Raw genomic sequence first — 23,210 nt, forward strand, 5'->3', positions numbered from 1 at the left:
GAGAGAGAAATGCGATGGAAATTAAGCTCCGTGGACTCTTTTAGTGTTGTAGTAAATGATGATACAGATTAGTGATGGTAATGACAGCTCTGGAGGCAGATGACACCAGCACTTGGCAGACCAAACACCAGGTTGAGGAAGATCGAGAGTCTGGAGGGTAGGGTTTAGAAGCGTCTTCCAAAGCTGAACTTTAAAACGTCTTGGAAATATCTTGGGGGTCTCTACTATGATGTCATCTATTTTGTCACTTAGGAATCTGATGAAGATTCATGCACATTACCCACAGAATTCTATGTGATAGACCCTTCCCTGTTCCTGCTGGGTTTTCATAGGCAAGCTCACAGAGAGTTTGTCCCTCCACATAAGGTCATGGCAGGGTAGCTATAGCAGCCGAGCGCCTGGGTCAGAACCTGAGCTCCATCACACACTAGCTGTCTAACCTTGAGCAAGCTGCTTCACTCTCTGGGCCTCAGTTTTCTCACCAGTAAAGAGAGTGCAATAATAGAACCTATCTCCTAGGGTTATAGTGACATTAAAAGGGCTGATTTGGCAAAGAGCTTAGAAGACAGCCCCACAGAAAGTAGATTAGCTTTTACCTGTTGTGTAAGTTATTCCCTCATCTTTCTCCATCTGTGGCCAATGAAGTATTTGAAGTCAAGGAATCCATTTTCTTTATTTTTGCACCATGCATTACAGTGTCTACTATTTGGTCAGTTCTCAGTAAATGTTTGTAGAATGAATTGATGTTAAGTATTATATATGTTTTATATATTATATGTACTAGACACTATATGTCTTATATTGTGTAAGTAACGTATATACATACAATATACTTCATGCTGTATACCATATGCTATGTAATAGATTATATATATGTGCCATAGGTATGGTATGGTACTTAAATATAGGCGGTTAATTATTTAATAGTAGGATTTCTGAAAAAGAATCTAAATCTTCATGTGGGCTCAATATTGTACTGGTTAAAGCCAGCCAGTTCTCTGATATGGCTGAGTAATTAATCAGTTATTTTAGAAATAACTTGGTTTTATAGGCGGGAAAAGAAAATGAGAATTTGGGTAGATATTTGTTGTTGAATTTTATTTTTTTCCCTATATATAAAAATTATTCAGGAGTCATCTTATGTTGTGCAGAGATTTCTCCTCCTTAAATTAAGACGTTAACATCTGATACAGTTGTGGGCGGGAACGCGTGCAGAAATCCTTTGCATTTCTCTCCTGTGTTTCATGTGCCACGTAAAATCAGTCTTAAGTTTAAAACTAAGTTGCTCGGTAACGAGACTGCCATTTTCTCCTGATTTCTGTTTTGTAATTATATTGTATTTATGTTTTCAAGCATATTCCATGTTGTGTCTTAATTTTGATTTTTATTTATTATGTTCTTTTAATAGTGACTGTACTTGCTTGTTAATTTCCATTGATTTTTCTTTTGAGCATGACTTATGTTTTATTTTGTGTTTCTTTTAGGTTTTGTTTTGTTTCATAAGATCCCACTGGATGGGTAGCTGAAATAAAGGAAAAGACAGAGAAGGGGGCTGTGGTGCTTGTTGGTTGATGCTGCCTTGTAAGCTGGACTCTTGGGGCTGGCATTGGCTTCTCCCGGGAAGTGCCACTGATCTGGGGTTTTCTGGTAGATGTGGGTGGTGTTTGCAGGAGATACTGCACGAAGCCTGCAGGTGCTGTGAGCTGTGAATGGGGGACACCAATGCAGAGACAGCTCACAGGCAGCTAAGAAAGTCAAGATAACATCTTAAATTAATGCTTCTCTTTTGTTCTCACAATCGTTCAAATACAAAATGGAAATGAAATGCCATTGGATTGTGCTTCTCTTTGGAAAGGTGTGCTGTTTGACCATACTGGAAATGTATTGATTTTCAATGTTTCTGTTTATTAAAGGTGAACTGTAAAGTTTAAAAAAATCTAAATTTAGGGACAGGTGTAAGTACACACTAAACAGTCTAATCTCCATTTAACATGAATTTTAGCATTGTTTTCTGCTGTTGTTTAATCAGTACTGAATTCAAAAAGTTTCACTTTCCCACCTAGAATGCAGTGACTAAAAGAGTTAAGGGCATATCCACCATCGCTGTGGGGACTCGGGGGTATCCCTGAGAGGTTCTTTCCTTCACTGGTCATGAAGGTCCAGAGCCACGCAGTCAACAGTAACGATTTCCTTAAAGTTTTCACCAGGCAAAAAAAAAAAAAAAGAAAAGAAAAAGCTATTTGGTCAGGGGCTGTGGATTTCAGTTAGTCATAGTCAGTTCCAGAAAAAGAGTGAAATATATGCATATGGTGCATATGTCCTTTTATTTGACCTCTGTGATCCACCTGCTTTTTAGAAGTTTGCCGAGTAAGAAGGCCGCAGCATCTCATGCTGTTCCCATGACAGAAGTGCAGCTTTTCTACTCTGAAAAGGCCTGTGAGCAGAATGGCTGGCCTGCTGTGAGCAGGAGACTATATTCTAAGAAGCCTAGTCCCCCTACAACGTACTACACTCTGCTGGGTTTTCCTGGGCTGGACGGTTCTTCCTGACCCCAGCAGCACAGAGGTGGCAGGTCGCTAATGAATATGTGCTTTATAATGTCCAGCTTCAATGCTGCAAGGGCAGCCTTAGAGCTACAGAATCCTGCATCTCTGCCTTAGTCTTATGTGGACAACTGTCTCACGCACTTGGCCTTCACGGTGGCCTTTGTACGCTTTGCTTAGTGTGCAGCAGGCAGGATCCCTGTCCTGAAGTGAGGTTTGGCTGCCCCTGCCCCGCTTCACACCTTTCTTGTTAGGGGAACTTCAGAGCCAGGCCTGGAGCATTTTGTTTGAAAACACAATTGGCTCTGACTGTGAGCGTCTGCATATAGATGCCACAGCTGAACTGGAAACTTACTGACGTTTTCAAAAAGCCTTTTCTGGAGGGGAGATGGTTACTAAGGTTTTGCAGTTCAGCTTTAAGGTTTTATAGTTTTTTTAACTAGTCCAACATATTTGGAAACATTGTTTTGAATCCTGTGTAACCAAGGCATTAATCTCAATAAACCAGGATCCATTTAGGCACCGCTTGATATAAAAAGGTTATGCGTGATGAATATTTTATACTCTGTCTTTTACATTAGCCACTAAGTATGTTATTGCTTGATGCAGACATTTCACGGAGTCCTATGGATTACAGCATTTGACTTGGCTATTCTATACCCACTCCTGAAAGAAGGGCGGTTTCTCCAAAGCATAAACAGGCTGCTGTTCTCAGAAGTTGTCTTTCCAAAAAGATATTTGAGTGTGAGGGCAGCTGACCCTGCGTATGGGGAGGTCTCAATATTCTCTGAATTCCCATTTTCTTGCTCACTGTTGAATGGCTGTTCCTGTCACTACTTAGATTTTGATCTTTCCCCAAAGTGTTGATTTACAAAAAGGCCAGCTAATTGTAGAAATCCTGCCCCCTGAAAGAAAAATGAAATTCAAACTGAGAGCCAAGCAGAGGCTGTCAGGACAGCAAGCGTTCTTAAATATCGGCCATTTGGTACAATTTTTTTTAAAGCTTTTATGTTATTCCGTGGAGCTATAAAAAGGCAGTGAACAGTTTAAGGACTATTTTAGAAGTATCCCAGACCCTAAAAAAAAAAAGAATATTTGCCCTCAGCAGCTAAAAGAATTGCAGGGTAGATTTTTGTTTTAAAATGGAGAAAAGTGGACAGATAAGGCAATTGAATCTATCAACAAGCAGTTGACATCTCCTAGGGAACGATGAAACCATCAGGCTATTGGAAAATGGTTTCATATGGTCTTGTGTTCTTTTCATTTTTTTTTAATCCCTGAAGACCTCAATCAGCAACCCAGCTTCTCATTTCTATACTCCAGACCACCTCTGTCATCCTTTGCTTTTGATGTCCCCTATAAGGAGTCTTTTTCGAGCTTCCTAAAGGCACGTATTGTGCATATTTTCAGCATTACAGAAGGAAAGGCGGCAGTTTTGCTGAAATCAAGTCTGTCACCCTCCAACAAGGCTGTGGCATTTCAGTTCGAGGCAGGTACCCTAAATGAACAACGTGAGCCAGATAAGTGAACACCCTCCGCTCCAGTGGGGCAGCTGTCACCTAGACCCAGCCAACTCGTGCCTCCCAAGGATAGGCCCAAATTTCCAAACCTTCTGACTCTTTAAGAGAAACTTGAAACCTGGACATTTTATCTGAAATGTCCCTATTTTTAAAAAGTTGGCTCAGTTATTTTTAAAACATTATGTAGGCCAACAAAACATGTCTGTGGGCTGCCAGTTTGTTACTTTGGTCTTAAAGCAAGATCATTGTTCTCTTAACGTATCCCACTATCTTGCCTTTGCTAACACACTTCCTGGCACCGCCGTCGAGCGCTTTAGTACCCTTGAGTTTAGCAACCCAGGGATCTGCAGCATGTCACTTAATTTGGGGCTGTCTTATAGCTTCGCTAGCTGGGACCTTGGCTCTCTCACCCTGCCTGGAACTCTCTTGTAGCAATGCTTTCCCCCAGTCCCGCAGTGGGCCCCACTTCCACGTGGCCAGAAGCACCTAGTGAGTCCTACTTCCTGTTTTGTCTGACACGACTTTCTTTTCACCGGTGTTCATGTCGCTTGGCCCTCTCAGGGGCAGCCATGTTCAGATGGGAAAGCACATGGCCCCATTTCATGGATGTCCTTAACATACCGATAGGGCCATTGGTAAAAGAAAAACAGGTGTGTCATCTTCAAGAGGCGTGGTTCAGGTCCTGTATCTTGAATCGGGTCCCACTGAGACCCTCCGAGGCAACTGAGAAAGATGAAGAAACTCCCACTGTCATCATGTGATACATCAGTCTGAGGCCAAAGGAGGTCCATCTCTCAACAGGCGAAGTGAATCCCCACGTACTTTAGAGACAGTCGGATTCAAGGATTTTCCCTCCTGGTCTCCAGCAGGGACTGGTTTCATTTTGACCCACGGAGTCTTCTTTCCAAGAGTAAGGAGCAGAGATGAGACGTGAACAATCCCAGCTCCAAGCCCGCAATGCAGAACCCAGAGCTTTGCTTTTAGCTCCAAGTCCTTCAGGTAATCCTGAATCACACCCAGAGTGGTTGAGGCTTGCAGCTCCCCCTCAGACAGAGCAGAGGCCATCAGGATTCAGCAGCTGTAGGAGTAAACAGCTCAAGGAGTACAGGCAGGAATTCAGGTCACTGCCAGGAGTGAGGGCCAGCATGATGGAGGCGCTCCTGCTTTTCCTCTCCTCTTTATTTTTTTCTTGATTGTCTTAAAAACCTTGGCTCTTTTCTCTCTCTCTAACACTCCAAATTGACTCCATGACAAACTGAGAGTTTATTTTTATTTGCTTTATTGGTTGCTTTGCACACACCAATTTTTTTTTTTCCCATTGCAAAATGGAATCAAAGCAGTAACCGGGACTGATACTAACTCTTCTCTCCCTCCACCCGAGAGTGGATGATTTCCGCTTTCACCTGCTCTATTGTTTTCTGTCTAGAACTCCTCCCTTTGTTTTCATCTAATTTCCTCCCACTACAATAGAAGCTCATTTTATCTTCTTTTGTCCAGACTCTAGGTAACAGACAGATTCCATAAAATCCAGGGTCTTCACAGGGTTGCTGCATGCAGCCACGTGTGCTGTGCCATTCCTGTGTGGTCAAGGTCGGCGGACCCCTTGGGGTTCTGCCACTCAGCAGACTGGACTCCCAGGAAACTAGGACAGAGGTAGCCGTTCTATTAAGTGTGTTCTGTTGTGTTCACACACCTACAGCACCTGCAAACCATGTCAGGTTTATTCAAGGGCACCTGGGAAGGTTAAGGACCCTGCTGGACAGGGCAAGGATGTAATTTTCTGCAGGGTGCTGCCAGGCTGAGTTAAGTTAACAGAGTTCCCAATCCAGAAAGTGACATGAAAACGGTTGTTACAGAAGGCAGTTTTCATCTCAAGTTAGCCCATTTCCTTGTTTTGGTCTTCAGGAACAAAGGGACCTTCCAGCCATCTGATTTTGACAGAGAAATCACCCTGAGTTTAATTCAGGCTAGTGTGGCTTGGAGCCTTGGGCTGGTCATTAGTGAGCACCCAAGATGGGTTGACATTGGCTATGTCAGGAGTCTTAGTTTTCACAGAAAAATAAGTGTGTGAAAGGCAAAGAAAAGAACAGAGATTTTCACCACCTTTATTTTAAGACAGTCTATTTATGAATGGAGCTTCTGTAAACAAATATAAAATAGCAAGAGATTCTATTCACAGTGTATACATATGTCAGATCATCACACTGTACACTTTCAATATCTTACAGTTGTCTTTGTTGATTATACCTCAGTGAAGCTGAAAAGACAAAAAGGAAAAAAATAGCAAGAGACTCCAGAGAACGGCAAATCCTCATGTCGTGTTCAGATCCATTTGCTGTAATCCATATAGGCAGCTTGTGAATCATTCTCATGCCCTGTTTTTTTTCCCCATAATGTTCCAGGTCTTAAAGTCATTTTTTTCATGTTTCCTGTAAATAATGGATAATCATTTTTATTTTATTTTTAAGTGCTGTTTTAACAATGTGGATAGACCATAAATGTACTTGCTGAATTCATTCATTTTTTTTAACAAACCAATAAAATTTTATAATTTATCTCCATGTGTCTTGCATTCTGTGTAGGGACTTGTATGTTTCCCCCCTTCTTCAAGTACATACCATCACCCCTTGTGTCGTTGGTGGTGTCCAAGACTAAAGGTGTTAGAAGAAAGTGTGAGAAATGTCACTGGGAGTTTGGGGGGAGTCCCAAATCCACTGTAGATTCTGAAATAAATCTCTTCTAAAAATACGACTTTTAAGATTTTCATCAATGTGAGTAATACATTTATGGTTTACTGATTCCTGCATCAGATCTATTTTCATTGGCTAAAAGGCAATCCTGAAAAACAACAGAAAAGTTTAAGGGAATTAAAAAAATAAAACTTATATCCAGTGAGAAATTCTTCGGTATTTTCAAAACTTGGAATGACTCGGCTTCCTGAAGGAGGTATACTTGGTGCTCTGCCCCTCCATTCTAAGTAACTTTGTGGTCAAATGGACATGATGACCTGTGCTTCATGGGAGGGGGAGAGAGAGGAAGACACGTGGGCACGGAGATAAGGTACCATCTTGAACCTTGACTGTTAACCTGGTGCCCGTACTTCACACTCCTTTGGTCTCCATTTCCTGCCTGGCCACACTGTCTCTTCCTCGTTTTCCCCTTTTCGGATAGGAGCTAAAAGCAAGGTTCCCAGCTCTGATTCATTTGAGACTGCTTTCACCTTCTCGTAACCTTGCAAAGGTTTTTGCTCCAAATCGAAGACTTAGGGATTAGAAAAACGTGACCTGATGTTCTACTGAGCCAAGTATGCTGACTGTCTTCAAAGAGCCTGGTTAGTGCTGGTGACTTGTGCTTTCTCTAAAGGCCCTTTTAAATTTGCTGAGCTGAGAACAGGTTTTTTTGGCCATTGGAAAGTTGTATGGTAATTTGAGGTGGTAGGCATTGGATCCCAGCTTTGCTCACAAACTGAATGACCTTGGGAAAGCTATTTCATGACTCCATTCCTCAGATGAGGATGATAGTAGTAGTGCCTCCGCACTGGGCTCCTATGAGAGTTGAATGAGGTGGTGCACGTGGGGGGGCACTTGGTATCACTAATAAAAATACTCGGAAGGACGTGGGTTTGCACTGCGCCTGGGTGTGCCTCCGTAAATGCCCTGGCATCACAGACTCATTTGCCTGTATTGGTCACACGGCGATTGCGTGGGTACAAATAACGGAGTCGAAGTGAAGGGGAACTTCCCTCCCTGGGTCATTCTGGATGTGATCCAAGCAGTGAAGACCACTTTGGAACGTTCTCAGGAGATATCCTAAATTCTGTTCCTAGATTCCCTCCAGGTGATTCTTGCACATTGATCATAACCAGATTTGGTTTTGATAAAAGAGGAGGACATGGTCTGTTCCGGCCTATATTATGATTATTCAGTGAGTTCAAATGATGCTCTGTAGTTTGAGGATTCTGGAAGAAAAGCATTGAAGGTCATATCCCAAATATGGTCTTCCTCTTTTGTTCTCATTTCATTAATTCAGAATTTTTAATCATTTGGATGGGGGTCTCCATTAACTGACTTTTGAATTATCCATTTGAAAATCTTTGCCTAAGAATAAAAATAACAAACAAATTGGCTGAGAGATTGTTTGAAAGGAAAGACTTGCTTCAAGTTCCCTTAGAAACAAGTATTTACAGGCAGTGGGTTACAAATAACTTTTCTGCTTCCTGAGGTAGTTTTTCGTGATAGCTCTAGCAGGTAACACGTGATTGGTCACGTTTGAAATAATAAAATTTCATTTATTTAGGAAACATTTGGTAATTTGGGCTTTTTTCTTGTTAAATCATTTTAAGTAAGTGGCACTGAAGTTTTTACCAGCACTTAATTTAAGGTACTTTTACTGTTGTTACCACCTTTTCTAGCACATTTTAAAGCAATATTTACCATAGGATCTAAAAGGTAGCCATAGTTAATAGATGTTGATTTCCAACTGTGTGCCAAGCCCTGTTTTAAGTGCTTCACCGTTCTCCCAACAACCCTATGAGGCAGAAGCTAATATTGCTCCTATTTGAAAGGTTAGGAAACTGAGGAATCGAATGACTGAGGGGCTTGCCCCAGGTTACCTAGCTAACAAGTGGTAACACCAGGATTTGAATTCAGGTAGGCTGGCTCTGAGAGCCGGTGCTTGAAACACCTAGCAGGCATGGGGGGGACCCTTGAGCAGGGCCAGGACTGGGGTGAGGCCAGAGAGGTGGCTACGGCACCCTCAGGATGATGCAAATGCCCAGTGGTCACTCCTACCAGCACTAGCAGTTGAGCAGAGATTATTGTTGTCAAAATGCAGGATTGGGGCTTCCCTGGTGGCACAGTGGTTAAGAATCCGCCTGCCAATGCAGGGGACACGGGTTCGAGCCCTGGTCTGGGAAGATCCCACAGGCCGTGGAGCAACTAAGCCCATGCGCCACAACTGCTGAGCCTGCGCTCTAGAGCCCATGAGCCACAACTACTGAGGCTGCCCACCACAACTACTGAAGCCTGCGCTCCTAGAGCCCGTGCTCCGCAACAAGAGAAGCCACTGCAGTGAGAAGCCCGCGCACTGCCACGAAGAGTAGCCCTCGCTCGCTGCAACTAGAGAAAGCCCACGCACAGCAAGGAAGACCCAACACAGCCAAAAATAAATAAATGAATACATAAATTTATATTCAAAAAAGATGCAGGATTGTAAGGCTAATTGAAGTCACTGGAGAGGCTCTTCTATCCCAGTAAACACCTCCCCATTACCCCCAGTAATTCGTGCCTCTCACAAAGCCCTTGCCAATCTTGACTCGCCAGTCTGTGGCACCATAGTGAACTTGGCACGTGCTTTCTAAATTTTACCTTATGAAACAGAGAAGTTGCATCCAGTATGTGTTTGTTGCTAATTAGCTAATGAAAACCCAGAGCATGTTTGCTTTGTCCGTTGTACCTGAAGAAGGATTTGTTGGTTTTCATGGTTGTAAAGCGAATTTTCTCTTCTCTCTTGAGCTGGAGTACTTCTCATTCAAAAGGAGCAATCACTGCTCTTCAGTGAGTGTATGTGATGGCAGGGAAACCACCTTGGGGAGGGTGTGGGTCTGGGACGTGGTGGGAAGCTTCGCTTGAGGACACATCTTGCCACCTCCTTGGAGAGGATCTGCACTTTGGAACAAGGTGTTGGGAGATGCCTGAGCGGCTCCTTGCCTCGGAAACACAACGAGACAGGCCAGCATCTGAGCAGTGTGGTCACATCGTCGCTCCTGTCCCCTCATGTCTTGTCTGCAGCCAGTGACTGAGAGAGACTGCCAAGGGCACATGCTAATTTTCCAGTCATTTGGTCAAGTCACATCTCACATACCGCGAGACCCCGGTGCCTGTGTTTACTGAATTAAAATTTCTGCTCAGCCATAAACTAATGAACAGACAGTTCTCTCTCTCTCTCTTCTTTTAAAGAATTTATTGTATTCTCAAGGAGGAAAGGCAAAGCCTCTTTTGTGTTGATTTGCCACCCTTCCATCCCTTTCTACTAATTCTCATCATACAGTAATTAGTCATGCTGAATCGCTAAATGAAACTGTAGATTAGATTGCTTTAAGAATTGGCATTCAGCTTCAGATAAAGCTCATGCAATTTCACTAAAGACCCTTGAGCCGGGTGGGAAGTATAGAGGCGCCAGCACTGTTTGGCCTTTTGGGGGAGTTCTAGGTTTTTAACATGAACTAAGACAGTCTATTAGGGTGCTTCAGGCTTTTCAGAGATTACTCCCTGGACAACGTTTTCTCTCTGCATTTGCCCAGGCACCTGGATTTAGGGGAGGCCAGCTACCTCTCCATGGCCCTCCTGCTCTAAATACTGTTGAGTTGAATGCCGATGGGCTCCTCTGTCCCTTCAACCCTAGAGGTGGGAAAAGCTTCCCACTATGGTCCGTCTCCATGCCTCACTGCCTCTTGTGCGTCCCTTTAACCTGCCCGTATGTCTCTACATCATCCCATGAATTCTTTTTACTTGACACGACTCCAACTGAGACATAAGTATACTAAATTCTTTAATACATGATCTTGTTTTATCTTAGATCAAGTCTATTCAAAATTCAATAAGTATTAATTGTTAATTATAGGTCAGACATGAGCCAGGCATTGGGGGGATTACCACAGTTATCAAAACAGACACCATCTTTGACCTCCTGGGCTATGGTTATACAGTTACGGTGTCTGTAATGTTGACACTGTTATCATGCATACTTTACACACGAGGAAAAAAAGGCTTGGAAAGTTAAGTAACTTGTGCAAGGTCACACAAATAAGATCTCTCTGCCTAGGAAATCCATGCTTTTGGCCCTGACTCTCTAAGGACAGTGCTTTTTTTGTCTCTTGTGGGAGCCTCGGCTGCCTGCTCCGAGATAGTCATCAGACCTCTGCGCTTCACCTTGGTGGCTCTAATTCTTTCTGACCCAGTGTAAACTGGTGAAAGCTATCCCAGACCTTGGTACCTTGGTACCTATTTTCTCTTCTCCTTTTATTATTTTTCCCCTCTACTTTTCCTCTGGTTCCCTTTCCACCCAACACAAACACACACAAATATGCTTTATCCTTTCTTTAATTTTCACAATTAAACTTTAAATTTACAATTGGTTGGGTGGAATATGTTCATTGAAGTGGGATGGTGTGTGTGTCTGAATGAGAGAGAGAGAGAGAGAAAGCAAGAGAGAGATACCATCAAGGAAAGACTCAATTCACACACACACACACATACACACACATACACATATATACACATACACTTGTGGAATAGGAATATTGCATATGTTAAGCCTTGTTTGAATAAATGGGAAGTTAATCCCAGTACCTATACCATTTTTACCATTATCCCCTCCCCATTAATGCTCACTTGGCGTTAATGCTCCTTTAAAGAAAGACTTTCCATATTGTATTTTTTTGCTTTTTGTTTTTACTCCCTTATAAATAGCAAAAAGTTTTGCTGAGAAAAAGTTATTACAAATCCCAAAAGGTTGGTGTTCCATTCTGAGCTCCAAGATAGAAGGATTGAGTGGATTTCAAACTTGGCAAAATTTCTGACTTGGCAAATGCTTCCATCCTTATTTATGACAGCTTGGAGACTTCCATTTTCCAGGGCTTATAAACGATGCTGCTGATTTTGTCTCCCTTTTCTGTTTTGCTGTGAATTATGAAGTAACCAGCCTGAAGCCTTCCTTTTAACATTAACCCTCTTAGCATCATAAGTGTGTGTGTGTGTGTGTGTGTGTGTGTGTGTGTGTGTGTGTCTTACTGTGTTCTTTCTTTTCTTGGTTGTAAGGCACATTTTGCATTTTCACACAGGCAGTGAACTTCCCTTTTTCTGCCTTTCCACAAAACGACAGTCGGAAAGGTTGAGGTCTGGGGTGTGGACAGCAATTTTCTAAAGGACTGTACATCTCGTCCCCAAATGGCAATTTAACAGCTGGGACTCTAGAGCAAGACAGGTAATCTGGAAAGTCTCAGGAAGTTTTTCCCAGAGGTGTGAACTCATCTTTTGGGGATCTCCCTGCCCATTTTCTCAGTAGAAAAGTGTCAAAACGGAGGAACTACTGAGAAGCTGTCTCCTCCTCCTTTTTCTTTTTCTCTCGACTCCATACCCAGTTCCTTGAAGCCCACTCATCTTAAGCTCATTTTGTAAGTACTTCCTTCTTTGGATTCCTGTTACCTCACAGAACTCGGGAGCCTCTTATTATTAGGTAGAGCTGACAGATTTTTCGGAATACAGGCAGGAGGAATTTTCAAATGCAGAATGTGTCCTTAGAGAAGCGGGCGCCAAGAGGGGATTAAAGCTGCAAGGATTTTTAATCAGGAGAAACTCTTGCATGAGAAAATGGAGAAGGAACTGGAGAAGACAGCGGAGCATCAGAGTGCAGTGCAAGCATGGCCACGGGGGACGGGGGGAGAGAAGAAAGGCTGGGTCAAGCATCCCAGACTGCCATTCAATCTGAGGAAGTGTGGGCAGAGCTATTAGGGGTAGATCTGGGTGATTTGGGGCTTCTGGGAGTCTGTGAGCCAGAGTGGGCCATCAGAGGTGTCCCTGGTCTCCTGGGATGCGTCTGCCTTAGAATTTCTGACCACACTCAGTCATTGGTGCTGGAGCAGCCCATGGGGGCACGGACTCTGTGCAAACGAGGGGGTGGATTTCAGAGTACAGATGGATTTCAGGGTGTGGCTTGATCAATCATGCTCCCTGAAGTTGAGGGTCCACAGAGTGCTCTCATACAATAGGACCAGTATTATCTGAGCTCCACTTAAGCAATGTACTGGATAATTTCTGCTTCCCCCACTCTCTGTAAATCATACTGCCCATCTGACAGTGCCCTGAACACTCCTGCTTGGACCATTGGGTTCCAGTATTCAAGGGAACCGTTACTTCCTTAAATGACCTCCTACCAGTTACACTGGTTTAAAGGGCTTCAGCTATAATCAGTTTTTTTTTTTTTTTTTAACTACACAGACTGGGCAAGTCAACATTTTGAAATTTTTGAAAAGTTTAAAATGCAGCCATCCTTTTATTTATGGCAACATGAAGCAACATCTGAAACTAAGACCTGCTTTTGTTTTTCTCGTCTATCTCCCCAAACCACCAGTGATTCGATTTCGTTTCAATTTGTGTTCCCTGTCAAACAAATGTTCTGTTGTGGCAGCTCTCCTCATCGATTCAGCTTCTTTCGGAAGAGTGTTTATGGAAGTGTACATCAGTACCTTGCCAGGCATGAGGAAAGAGCTGGAGAGGAAAAGACAGAGGCGTCCTCTTACACAATTCTTCACCCCTGCTCTCCGGCAGCCTGGAGTTGAATCATTTTCAAGAAAAATCCTTATTCGGATTCAGCAGACTTTACTGAGTGCTTTCTATGGGGCTGCACCATAGGTTGCCAACTCCACTGACTCCGGAGACCAGAAGGGTCATGGGAATGAGTAGGTGGGCCAGCGGGGATTGGCCCCGTGCATGGGCACAGCTGCCCTCCGCCCCAGCCAATGTTGCTGTGCAGCAATGCAGACTCAGGGTAGCCAGATCTTCTGATTTTTCAAGGCAAGGGGAGATCTGGGGTTTTGTGTGAAATCTCCCAGTTTTTAAGTGTTGGCAAGGCCCTTCACATTTTTTACAGTCTCCACGAGCCAAACAAAACACGTCTTTTTGCCAGATTTTGCCTCTTGTGACCCTTGTACTGGATGTTCAGCGTGCTGCCTTTAGGGTACGTTCCTCCATAATGGCCTAGAGCAGACACTGGTCTTTTGGTTGAGCTTCCTGGAGGCTGACTCTGCCCTGAGGATGCCCTTGGGAGTGACGGGTGAAGGGGGTGTCCCAGGGATGCCTGGGGGAGGAGTGGGGAAGGCAGGACAGGGCAGGGGCCTCACAGGAGAATGGTTTCAGACAAAGCCCGGTGGAGGGGGAAACCCTGAGTGTAAGTTGCCCCCCAGAGATTTGGTACTTGGGTTTTCGTATTCGTGTACCCACAGATCATTGGCTGAGGGTCCCAACAGGCAAAAGTGGGCTCCAGTAGCTCAAGGGCAGTCCTCCAGCAAAGAGATGCAGGCGCTGGCTGCTGCCCGGGCTGGGCGCACAAGAGCAGGGGCCCCAGGGGCCCCAGCACATCCCACCACCGAGAGCTGTGACCTTGCCAAGCCCATAGGTAATAAGAATCACAGGTCAAGTCAGAATTTGAACCTCGATCTTCTGACACCAGTCCAGTCCCCTGCTTATTGACACTTTTTCCAGAAAGAGATCAGGGTGCAGAGTTTGGATTATCTTAGATCCTGACTACTTGGTGTGTTGACTCCAGACTCCTAGCTGGTCTCATCCTCTTGGGTTGCCTGGAGGGAGGACAGCGTGGCTCTTTGGAGAAGGCGGGGGGCAGGTCGATAGAAACTAGGAAGGTGCTGTAAGCCAGCAACTTCCTAGTCAGAACTGAGAGGGCTCCTGCGAGCCGGAAGCTTGGAGCTCCCAGCTCCAAGTTTTCCTCACTGAGTTTGGTGGTTCATATCTGAGATGCCGACAGTGTTTGGGGTGCTCTGTGCCCCAGTGCTGAGCTCTGGGCTTACAAGACACATCTTGCCTGATTCAAACCTAGAGTGTCCTATTTCCTTTGGAGAGCTGAAAATTCTTCATGTGTTTAATTTAAAGATATACCCTCTAAACTCCAACCAGTTCGCCTTGCAGGGAATCCATTGGAGGCAGGCAAAAAGGTAGAAGCTACAGCACCATCTGCTAACCAGACATCTCTGGAGTGTGAGGGACCCAGAGGCAAAAAAATCAGATTTTTTTTTTTTTTTGCGGTACGCGGGCCTCTCACTGTAGTGGCCTCTCCCGTTGCGGAGCACAGGCTCCGGACGCGCAGGCTCAGCGGCCATGGCTCACGGGCCCAGCCGCTCTGCGGCATGTGGGATCTTCCCGGACCGGGGCACGAACCCGTGTCCCCCGCATCGGCAGGCGGACTCTCAACAACTGCGCCACCAGGGAAGCCCCAGATTTTTTTTTTTTTAACGGAATTCACCATGTTGGCCCCTGCAGCCCTTGCCCTGTGTCCTCTGCTGTGGTTAACGGCTCACTCCTCCCTCCAAACCTCCGGGTGAGCCAGGACGGCTTCCTCGCCCTCACCTCTTGAAGGCCGTCCTGAAGTCAAGTCAGGTCTTGCTCCCCAGTCTTTCACACCTGCCCTGTGTTTCCCACTCCCATCCCCCCTGCCTTCCCTCAGGCCCTTCATATTTGAGAGGAGCAAACGGGTGTTCTTGTCCCCTTGCTTCTATCCCCAAGTCCGAAATTTTCCTCCCAAGATACAGACTTGCGTTGGTTGGGCCTGTACTCATATACCTCTGGCAACTGACACAGCTAAGCGGATCATGTCCAAGCTCCTCAAAAGGGCATTTTCCGTCCCGCCTGTCTTTGTAGCCACGTCATCCCCATCTATCACCTCTATTCCTCTTTCCCAAGGCACTCACGCCACCTGGTTTGACCCTCCTCCTCTCACCACCTGTACATTCAGCTGTCAGAGTCCTGCCACTTACTGACTGGGTGACCTTGAACTTGGCATGCCCTTCTCAGTCTCAGATTTCCCCTCAAGAAAATGATGGGGGCAGAGGTTGAGCTTGTGGGGTAACTTGGATAATTACATGGGAAACTTATGGCAGGTCAGTAAGACTACATGTGACATGTTGTAGGTGCTCAGTAGATAATAGCATTGTCACGATGATTATCCTTACTTTTGTCCTTTTTCAAGACCCAGCTCAATCCTCGCCTTTCTCCCAGAAGCTTCCCCAGAATGGCTCACACAGAATTCACACCTTCTTTCCTATCCTCCCGTAGTAGCATTGCTCCATATTTGATCCTCTGGTGAGGAGAGCCTGGGTCCTCTCTTGCTGCTTTATATTGAATTTGAGATTCTTGACAGAGGTACTCACTGTACTTGCAAAGAAGCAAAGGAAGTATATGTAATTCTCAGTTGAGTTCACTTTTGTAGAGATTCGAGCTGGTTTTTGGATACAGCTGCGTAAGGCCTCAGGCTGAAAGGCTTGTTCAGAAATAGGGAGATTCTGAAGTGAAGAAGATCAGTAAATTTTTAGGATCTGGAATGCAGCCTAATCCTCACCGTGTACAGTACAGACACAGTTTTCTGGGGAGCGTCTCCATTCCGTGCACCAGGAATATTTTAATGTATTAGTTTCCTAGGGCTGCTGTAACAAATGACCACACGCTCGGTGGCTTCCAACAACAGTATTCTGTCATCATTGTGGAGGCCAGAAGTCTGAAGTTGAGGTGTTGGCAGGGTTGGTTCGTCCTAGCAGATCTGACAGAAGGTTGGTCCCATGCCTCTTTGCCAGCTTCTGGTGGCTGCTGATACTTCCGGGAGCTCCTTGGCTTGTAGACACATCACTCCAGTCTCTGCCTCTGTCTTTACATCGCCGTCTTCTCCCTGCGTCTCTGTCTTCTCTTCCTCTTAAAGGATAATGGTCACTGGATTAAGAGCCCACCCTCAATCCAGGATGATGGCATCTTGAGCTCCTTAATTGCATCTGCAAAGACTTTTTTCCACATAAGATCACCTTCCCAGGTTCTAGGGATTAGAATTGAAAATATCTTTTTGGAGGCCACTATTGAACCCACTCCCCTTGAGAACAGAGTTTAGCTCAGAGGTTGGTAGCATACTGGATTGCACACAGTGGGGCTGCCAAGCAGATCTAAGCTCAAATCCCTGTTCTGCCCGTGCTGCGGACCCAAGTCTCAGCTTCCTTTTCTACAAAATAGGGACAATAATTTCTAACACACAGGTCGAGGTTTAGTTAAGTATGTATATACCTGGCACATAACAGATTCACAATGTATTTCTTGTCTGTAGTGGTTCCCACTACTTATTCATTCATTTAATAAAAATTTAAATCTCTGCCTATCAAGAGACATATCACATGGCCACTAGCACTTAGAAATGGTTCAGTGTTTGTTGAATGAATAAGTGAATGCTCAGATCTGAAGCCTGTCAGTGATGCTTGCTCTGTTCCAAGCACTGGAAGAGGTTCTGGCAAGTCTCTTAGGCCTGCTTTCTGCCTGCAGGATGAACGTTGATGCCAACTCTCTAAGGGAAGCTTGTTTTTGGATGATTTAAGTCCTTAAAGAATATTATTTGCATTGTCATTTTGCTTCAGTGGCCCGCACATGAGGCCATGAGAATGGGTTCCATGGGGAATTCATGTCATGAGGCAACATGGAGTGTCCCAACTAAACAAAATCTTACAGTGCAAAGTGGAAAACTCAAATGCCTTTAGGGGCCAGGCAGGTAACAGTGTGGGCGGGGAATCACCCGGAGAGTACATGTCTTATATAAAGAGGGCAGCTGCTGCTCTTATCCATTCAAACATAGTTGTGTACCTTCTACATCTACTACATGCCCTGCACTGTTCTTGGTGCTCAGGCCACAGGACTGGACAAGGCGAAGCTCTGTCCTCATGGAGTTTATGCTCTCTGAACCCATCTCCTCTCACCAGCCACACAGGAATCCAGGCCTGTTGCTGCCAGATAATCTGCTTTTTAAAGAGAAGAAGCCAGAATGTTATGTCAAATCTCCTGATTTTTAAATGTTGGCAAACACTGTACATTTTTAAAAGAACACTGTGCAGGCCAGAAAGAACTTCTCTCTGCACTCAATTTGGCCTCAGGCTGCCAATTTGTGACCCTTGGAGTGGAATCTCCTGACCTTTAAGTTAAGAAGCATTTTTCTAGTGTCTGATTTTAAGCTAACTCTCATTTTTCCTGACCTCAGTGGAAGTTGCTAATGCTTTATTGCTTGTTGTCTGTGTCCTCCTGGATTGAATGATTCTTCGGTGCTTCATCCCTCTATTTCCAGGTGAGCTAACCTCCGTCTATCAGCTTTTCCTTTCTAATGACATCTCCAAATCTTTGCTTTTTTGAGTTCTCTCAAGCTCGTAGAAAGCTCTGAGCACTGTCATCTGCCCTGAGCATTTCTTCTCTGGAGGGTCAGAATCTACCCCAAACTCTTCACTAAAATGCTTATGGATTAGTCTGCGTCTAAGCCTCTCTTTCTGACTCTGCCATCCCAATTTTCACAGCCTCTGAGTTGCACTGACTCCCAACCTTAGGTGTGATATTAATTTCTCTCAGAGGGACATGGGTTTAATAGATTTTTTAAATTAACATTTTGTAAAATTGGAGCTGTCATGCTTTATGGCAGACTGATACAAATGTCTGTAATTACATTTTTGGCACTACATCTTGGGAATAGTCTAGAAATGTTTGTTTTAACCCCTTCCTAAAGTGTTCTGATTTATGGGCAGGCCTCTATGTACACCTCTAACAGGCCCAGTTGTCATGACAACCCAGAACATCATTTGTCAAAAAGCTATAACTTCAGTCTATGTTGAAGCTAAAAATTTATCTTTTAGGATTTATTCTCATGACAGGGAAATTTTGCATTTCCATAGATCTGCTTCTTCTCCTTAATTCTGCTTGTCGTTAGAGACATTCAGGCTGCAGAAGACTTTCTAGAGAATAAGACAAATTTCTCACCTTCCATCCTCCCCTCCAAACAGATGAATTCTCTTATCCATTCCAAAGAGGACTCAAATGGACTCATTAGTAACCCCAACAATAAAAGGAGAATTATCCCTCTTTTATCTCTCACTCAATATGTTTTTGTTTCTTTAAAAAAAATGAAATTTTTTTATTGTTGACTTTTGTTTTTGCCTAGTAAAGTTCAAAGAAAGGGGAGGAAGAAAATGTCAGTCTCTTCTACAAGCTGCAGTAGGGTGAGATGTTGTTACATTTACTTGTATCACCTGTGATTCAGGGAGTGTGGACTCATTGCCCATTATAGGGTCCTGGCAAATACATAAATCAGTGCAGTGGGCTCCTGGCCACATTGCATGCCCTGTCTACAGGGTGTCACTTCTTCATTTCTGCTGACAGAATATAGATCATTCTGCAGCGTTGTCCATTTCATTTTTTTTTTTTAAAGAGAAGCCAGGAATCAGTATTTTTGCATGAAATTTCCTGATTTTAAAACGTTGGCAGATCATGTATAGATTTTTCTGAACAATGTAATAGTCAAACAAAGCACATCTGAGGGCAAGTTTACTCCACGGGCTCCTGGATGCCATTTCTACCGTACACCATGCTCCTCAATAGTTTAGGATGGCTTTGCTTCTTCCAAATTTAACAATTAAAATAATTTTGCTCTCTTATTCTTCTTGGGATCTGATTTGTTAAATCATCTTCTTGTTGGCCTCACTGGATTGGGTAGCTGTCAGGCTCCAGATCAAGTGTGAGAGGAGGCTGTGATGGGGGCGCATCTCAAAGACCCACACTCGCTCCTCTCTGACGTTCCAAGGTGGATGGTGGGGTCCATCCGACGCCTTCTGGGACTGCTCATGGATTTTTGACTCTGTTTTTGCCTCTGATGGATGAGGCAGTTTAATCCTCTTCACTAAGCTCCATGTTTTTCTTTTGTACTGGGAACTCCTGGATGGCCATTACCTTTCCACAAGAGATAGCAAGGATTTTTTTCCCCCTCACTGAATTTGAAGGTGTGTTGTTTCTCATCTATCAGTGCATGAGAACACTAGTCATTCTTGGGAATATGCCATCAAAAACATCTCGGGGCAGAGCTGCTCTGGGCTACTCCACAATAGGAGTGGTTTCGATCCCTCCACCACCCCAACTGTAGACACTCCTCACCAAGCCTGCTTGCAGTTGGATTTAAGGCATTATGAGATTCATGTAAGTTATGCTGAATATGGAAACACTCAGTGGCTCTGGCAGTAGGAGCGGGTTAGGAGATGTTTTTTCATTCAGACCCCACGGTTGTCTGCTTTTCCCACCTTTCCCAGCCCCCTCCTGGGGTCACACTCTCTTGGATCAAGCCTTCCTGAGAGAGAGCCCCTGCCAGTTGTGGTGACCATCGCGTCTGTGTAGTGTTCTACACCTGGAAGGCTCTCCACCACGTCATCTCATCTAAACCAGACAGGGGTTATGAGTCTTCATGAATGTTTCCACTTTGGCAATGTTGGTTAGAAAGGTGATGGAGACGATCCGCAAATAAGTAGCTCTTAGAAGCTGGAACAAGCTACGCTCCTTATTACTCCCTTTTCTCCCTCTCATGCTTTACTGAGTGGCCTGAGGGTGTGTGTGTGTGTTGGGGTGTGTATGTGTGTTGTTTTGTTTTCATCTTTCTTTGAACTGTTCTTAGCCTATGAGAGAGAAAGATCGTGTGATAAATAAGGTAGGTTATTGCGCAAATATGCTTTACCCCATTTCAGGTAGGAGCAGTTTAATCTCTAAAGCTTTTCTCAACATCACATAAAATGTTTTGAAATTTCTATACAATGAATGAACTAATTCTGGTGTCCATATTCTATGTTATGTCCTTTCCCAAGTGATTTTTAAAATTATACTGGTACTGTGTTTTTATTTATTTTTTGGAAAATTTATTTTATTTATTTATTTATTGGCTGTGTTGGATCTTCGTTGCTGCACGTGGGCTTTCTCTAGTTGCAGTGAGCGGGGGCTGCACTTCGTTGTGGTGCACAGGCTTACCATTGCGGTGGTTTCTCTTGTTGCAGAGCATGGGCTCTAGGCGCGCGGGCTTCAGTAGTTGTGGCACACGGGCTCACTGGTTGTGGCGCACGGGCTTAGTTGCTTTGGGGCATGTGGGATCTTCCTGGACCAGGCCTCGAACCCATGTCCCCTGCATTGGCAGGCGGATTCTTAACCACTGTGCTACCAGGGAAGCCCACGGTACTGTGTTTTTTTTAAAATTTATAAACTACAAAGAAAGAAGTTAAAGTAGAACCCTGCCATCCAGAAATATTTTACTTTTTTCCTCAGTACTTTTCTCTCTCTATAATTGTTACAGTATTGAAATAATGCTGTACAGCTGACCTTTGAACAATGTGGGGATCAGGGGCACTGACCCTCTGTGCCAATGAAAATTACCCTCCATATAGTCAGCCTTCCATATTCATGATTCCACATCCCCGGATTCAGCCAACCGCGAATGTGTAGTGCTGTAGTATTTACTACCATAAAAACTTCGAGTATAAGTGGACTCACGCAGCTCAACTGCATGTTGTTCAAAGGTCAAGCGTATGTAAATATTTTTAAATTTCCTATTATATATACTGAACAGTGTATTATAAAGATTTCTTCTTGAAATTAACATTTCTCATAAATAACACTTTTCATGGATTCATAATATTTCATCCTGTGGGTAAACCATAATGTATTAATCATTTCCTAGTATTGGGCATTTAAATAATTTCCAATTTCTTTATTAAAAATAACACTTTCATGGGCTTCGTTGTGCCTAAACCATGTCTTTGGGGTTTTTTCCCCTTTCAGATTGATTTCCAGACATAATGTTTCTAAATCATGACGTTTTAATATTTTTAAGATCCTCATAATATTTACTTTCTGGAAATATTGGCTAATTTGTAGTCACACCAAAGGTGTACAGGATGCTCACTTCTTACACTATTGTTAGCAATGAGTTTTTTTTTTTTTAATCTTTTCTTTTTTTTAACATCCTTATTGGAGTATAATTGCTTTACAATGGTGTGTTAGTTTCTGCTTTATAACAAAGTGAATCGGCTATACATATACATATATCCCCATATCTCCTCCCTCTTGCGTCTCCCTCCCACCCTCCCTATCCCACCCCTCTAGGGGGGAAACAAAGCACCGAGTGGATCTCCCTGTGCTATGCACCTGCTTCCCACTAGCTATATATTTTACATTTGGTGGTGTATATATGTCCATGCCACTCTCTCACTTCGTCCCAGCTTACCCTTCCCTCTCCCCGTGTCCTCAAGTCCATTCTCTACCTCTGTGTGTTTATTCCTGTTCTGCCCCTAGGTTCCTCAGAGTCTATTTTTTTTAGATTCCATATATATGAGTTAGCATACGGTATTCATTTTTCTCTTTCTGACTTACATCACTCTGTATGACAGTCTGTATGTCGGTCCACCTCACTACAAATAACTCAATTATTTCTTTTTATGACTGAGTAATATTCCATTGTATATATGTACCACATCTTCTTTATCCATTCATCTGTCAATAGACACTTAGGTTGTTTCCATGGCCTGGTTATTGTAAATGGTGTTGCAATGAACGTTGTGGTACATGACTCTTTTTGAATTATGGTTTCTCAGGGTATATGCCCAGTAGTGGGATTGCTGGGATTGCCGCGAATGTGTAGTGCTGTAGTATTTACTACCATAAAAACTTCGAGTATAAGTGGACTCACGCAGCTCAACTGCATGTTGTTCAAAGGTCAAGCGTATGTAAATATTTTTAAATTTCCTATTATATATACTGAACAGTGTATTATAAAGATTTCTTCTTGAAATTAACATTTCTCATAAAATGTTAATTTAAACTACCATATAAAAATATGGTAGTTCTATTTTTAATTTTTTAAGGAACCACCATACTGTCCTCCATAGTGGTTGTATCAATTTACATTCCCACCAACAGTGCAGGAGGGTTCCCTTTTCTCCACATTCTCTCCAGCATTTATTGTTTCTTGATTTTTTGACAACGGCCATTCTGACTGGTGTGAGGTGATACCTCATTGTAGCTTTGATTTGCATTTCCCTAATAATTAGTGATGTTGAGCATCTTTTCATGTGCCGCTTGGCCATCTGTATGTCTTCATTGGTGAAATGTCTATTTAGGTCTTCCACCCATTCTTTAATTGAATTGTTTGTTTTTTTGATATTGAGCTCCATGAGCTGTTTGTATATTTTGGAGATTAATCCTTTGTCAGTTGCTTCGTTTGCAAATATTTTCTCCCATTCTGAAGGTTGTCTTTTCATCTTGTTCATGGTTTCATTTGCTGTGCAAAATCTTTTGAGTTTCATTAGGTCCCATTTGTTTATTTTAGTTTTTATTTCCATTTCTCTAGGAGGTGGGTCAAAAAGGATCTTGCTGTGATTTATGTCATAGAGTGTTCTGCCTATGTTTTCCTCTAAGAATTTTATAGTGTCTGGCCTCACATTTAGGTCTTTAATCCATTTTGAGTTTATTTTTGTGTATGGTGTTAGGGAGTGTTCTAATTTCATTCTTTTATGTGTAGCTGTCCAGTTTTCCCAGCACCACTT

The 23,210-nt window shown here is 43.5% G+C and overlaps 1 protein-coding gene across 6 annotated transcripts in view; it reads left to right on the plus strand.

Moving 5' to 3' along the window:
* NTRK2 (neurotrophic receptor tyrosine kinase 2) overlaps positions 1 to 23,210 on the plus strand; it is a 383,866-nt gene that overhangs the window by 152,654 nt on the left and 208,002 nt on the right. The window contains exon 12 of one of the 6 annotated variants that reach the window (XM_030832833.2): positions 1,485 to 6,618. The exons of the other annotated variants lie outside the window; for them this stretch is intronic. Within the exon in view, the coding sequence (XP_030688693.2) occupies positions 1,485 to 1,522 (38 nt within the window). The 3' untranslated portion in view covers positions 1,523 to 6,618. Of the gene's footprint in view, positions 1 to 1,484; positions 6,619 to 23,210 lie in introns of those variants that run through there. 6 annotated transcript variants of the gene reach the window in all.

Source organism: Globicephala melas, chromosome 6 (genome assembly GCF_963455315.2).
Source record: "Globicephala melas chromosome 6, mGloMel1.2, whole genome shotgun sequence".
Lineage (NCBI taxonomy): Eukaryota > Metazoa > Chordata > Mammalia > Artiodactyla > Delphinidae > Globicephala > Globicephala melas.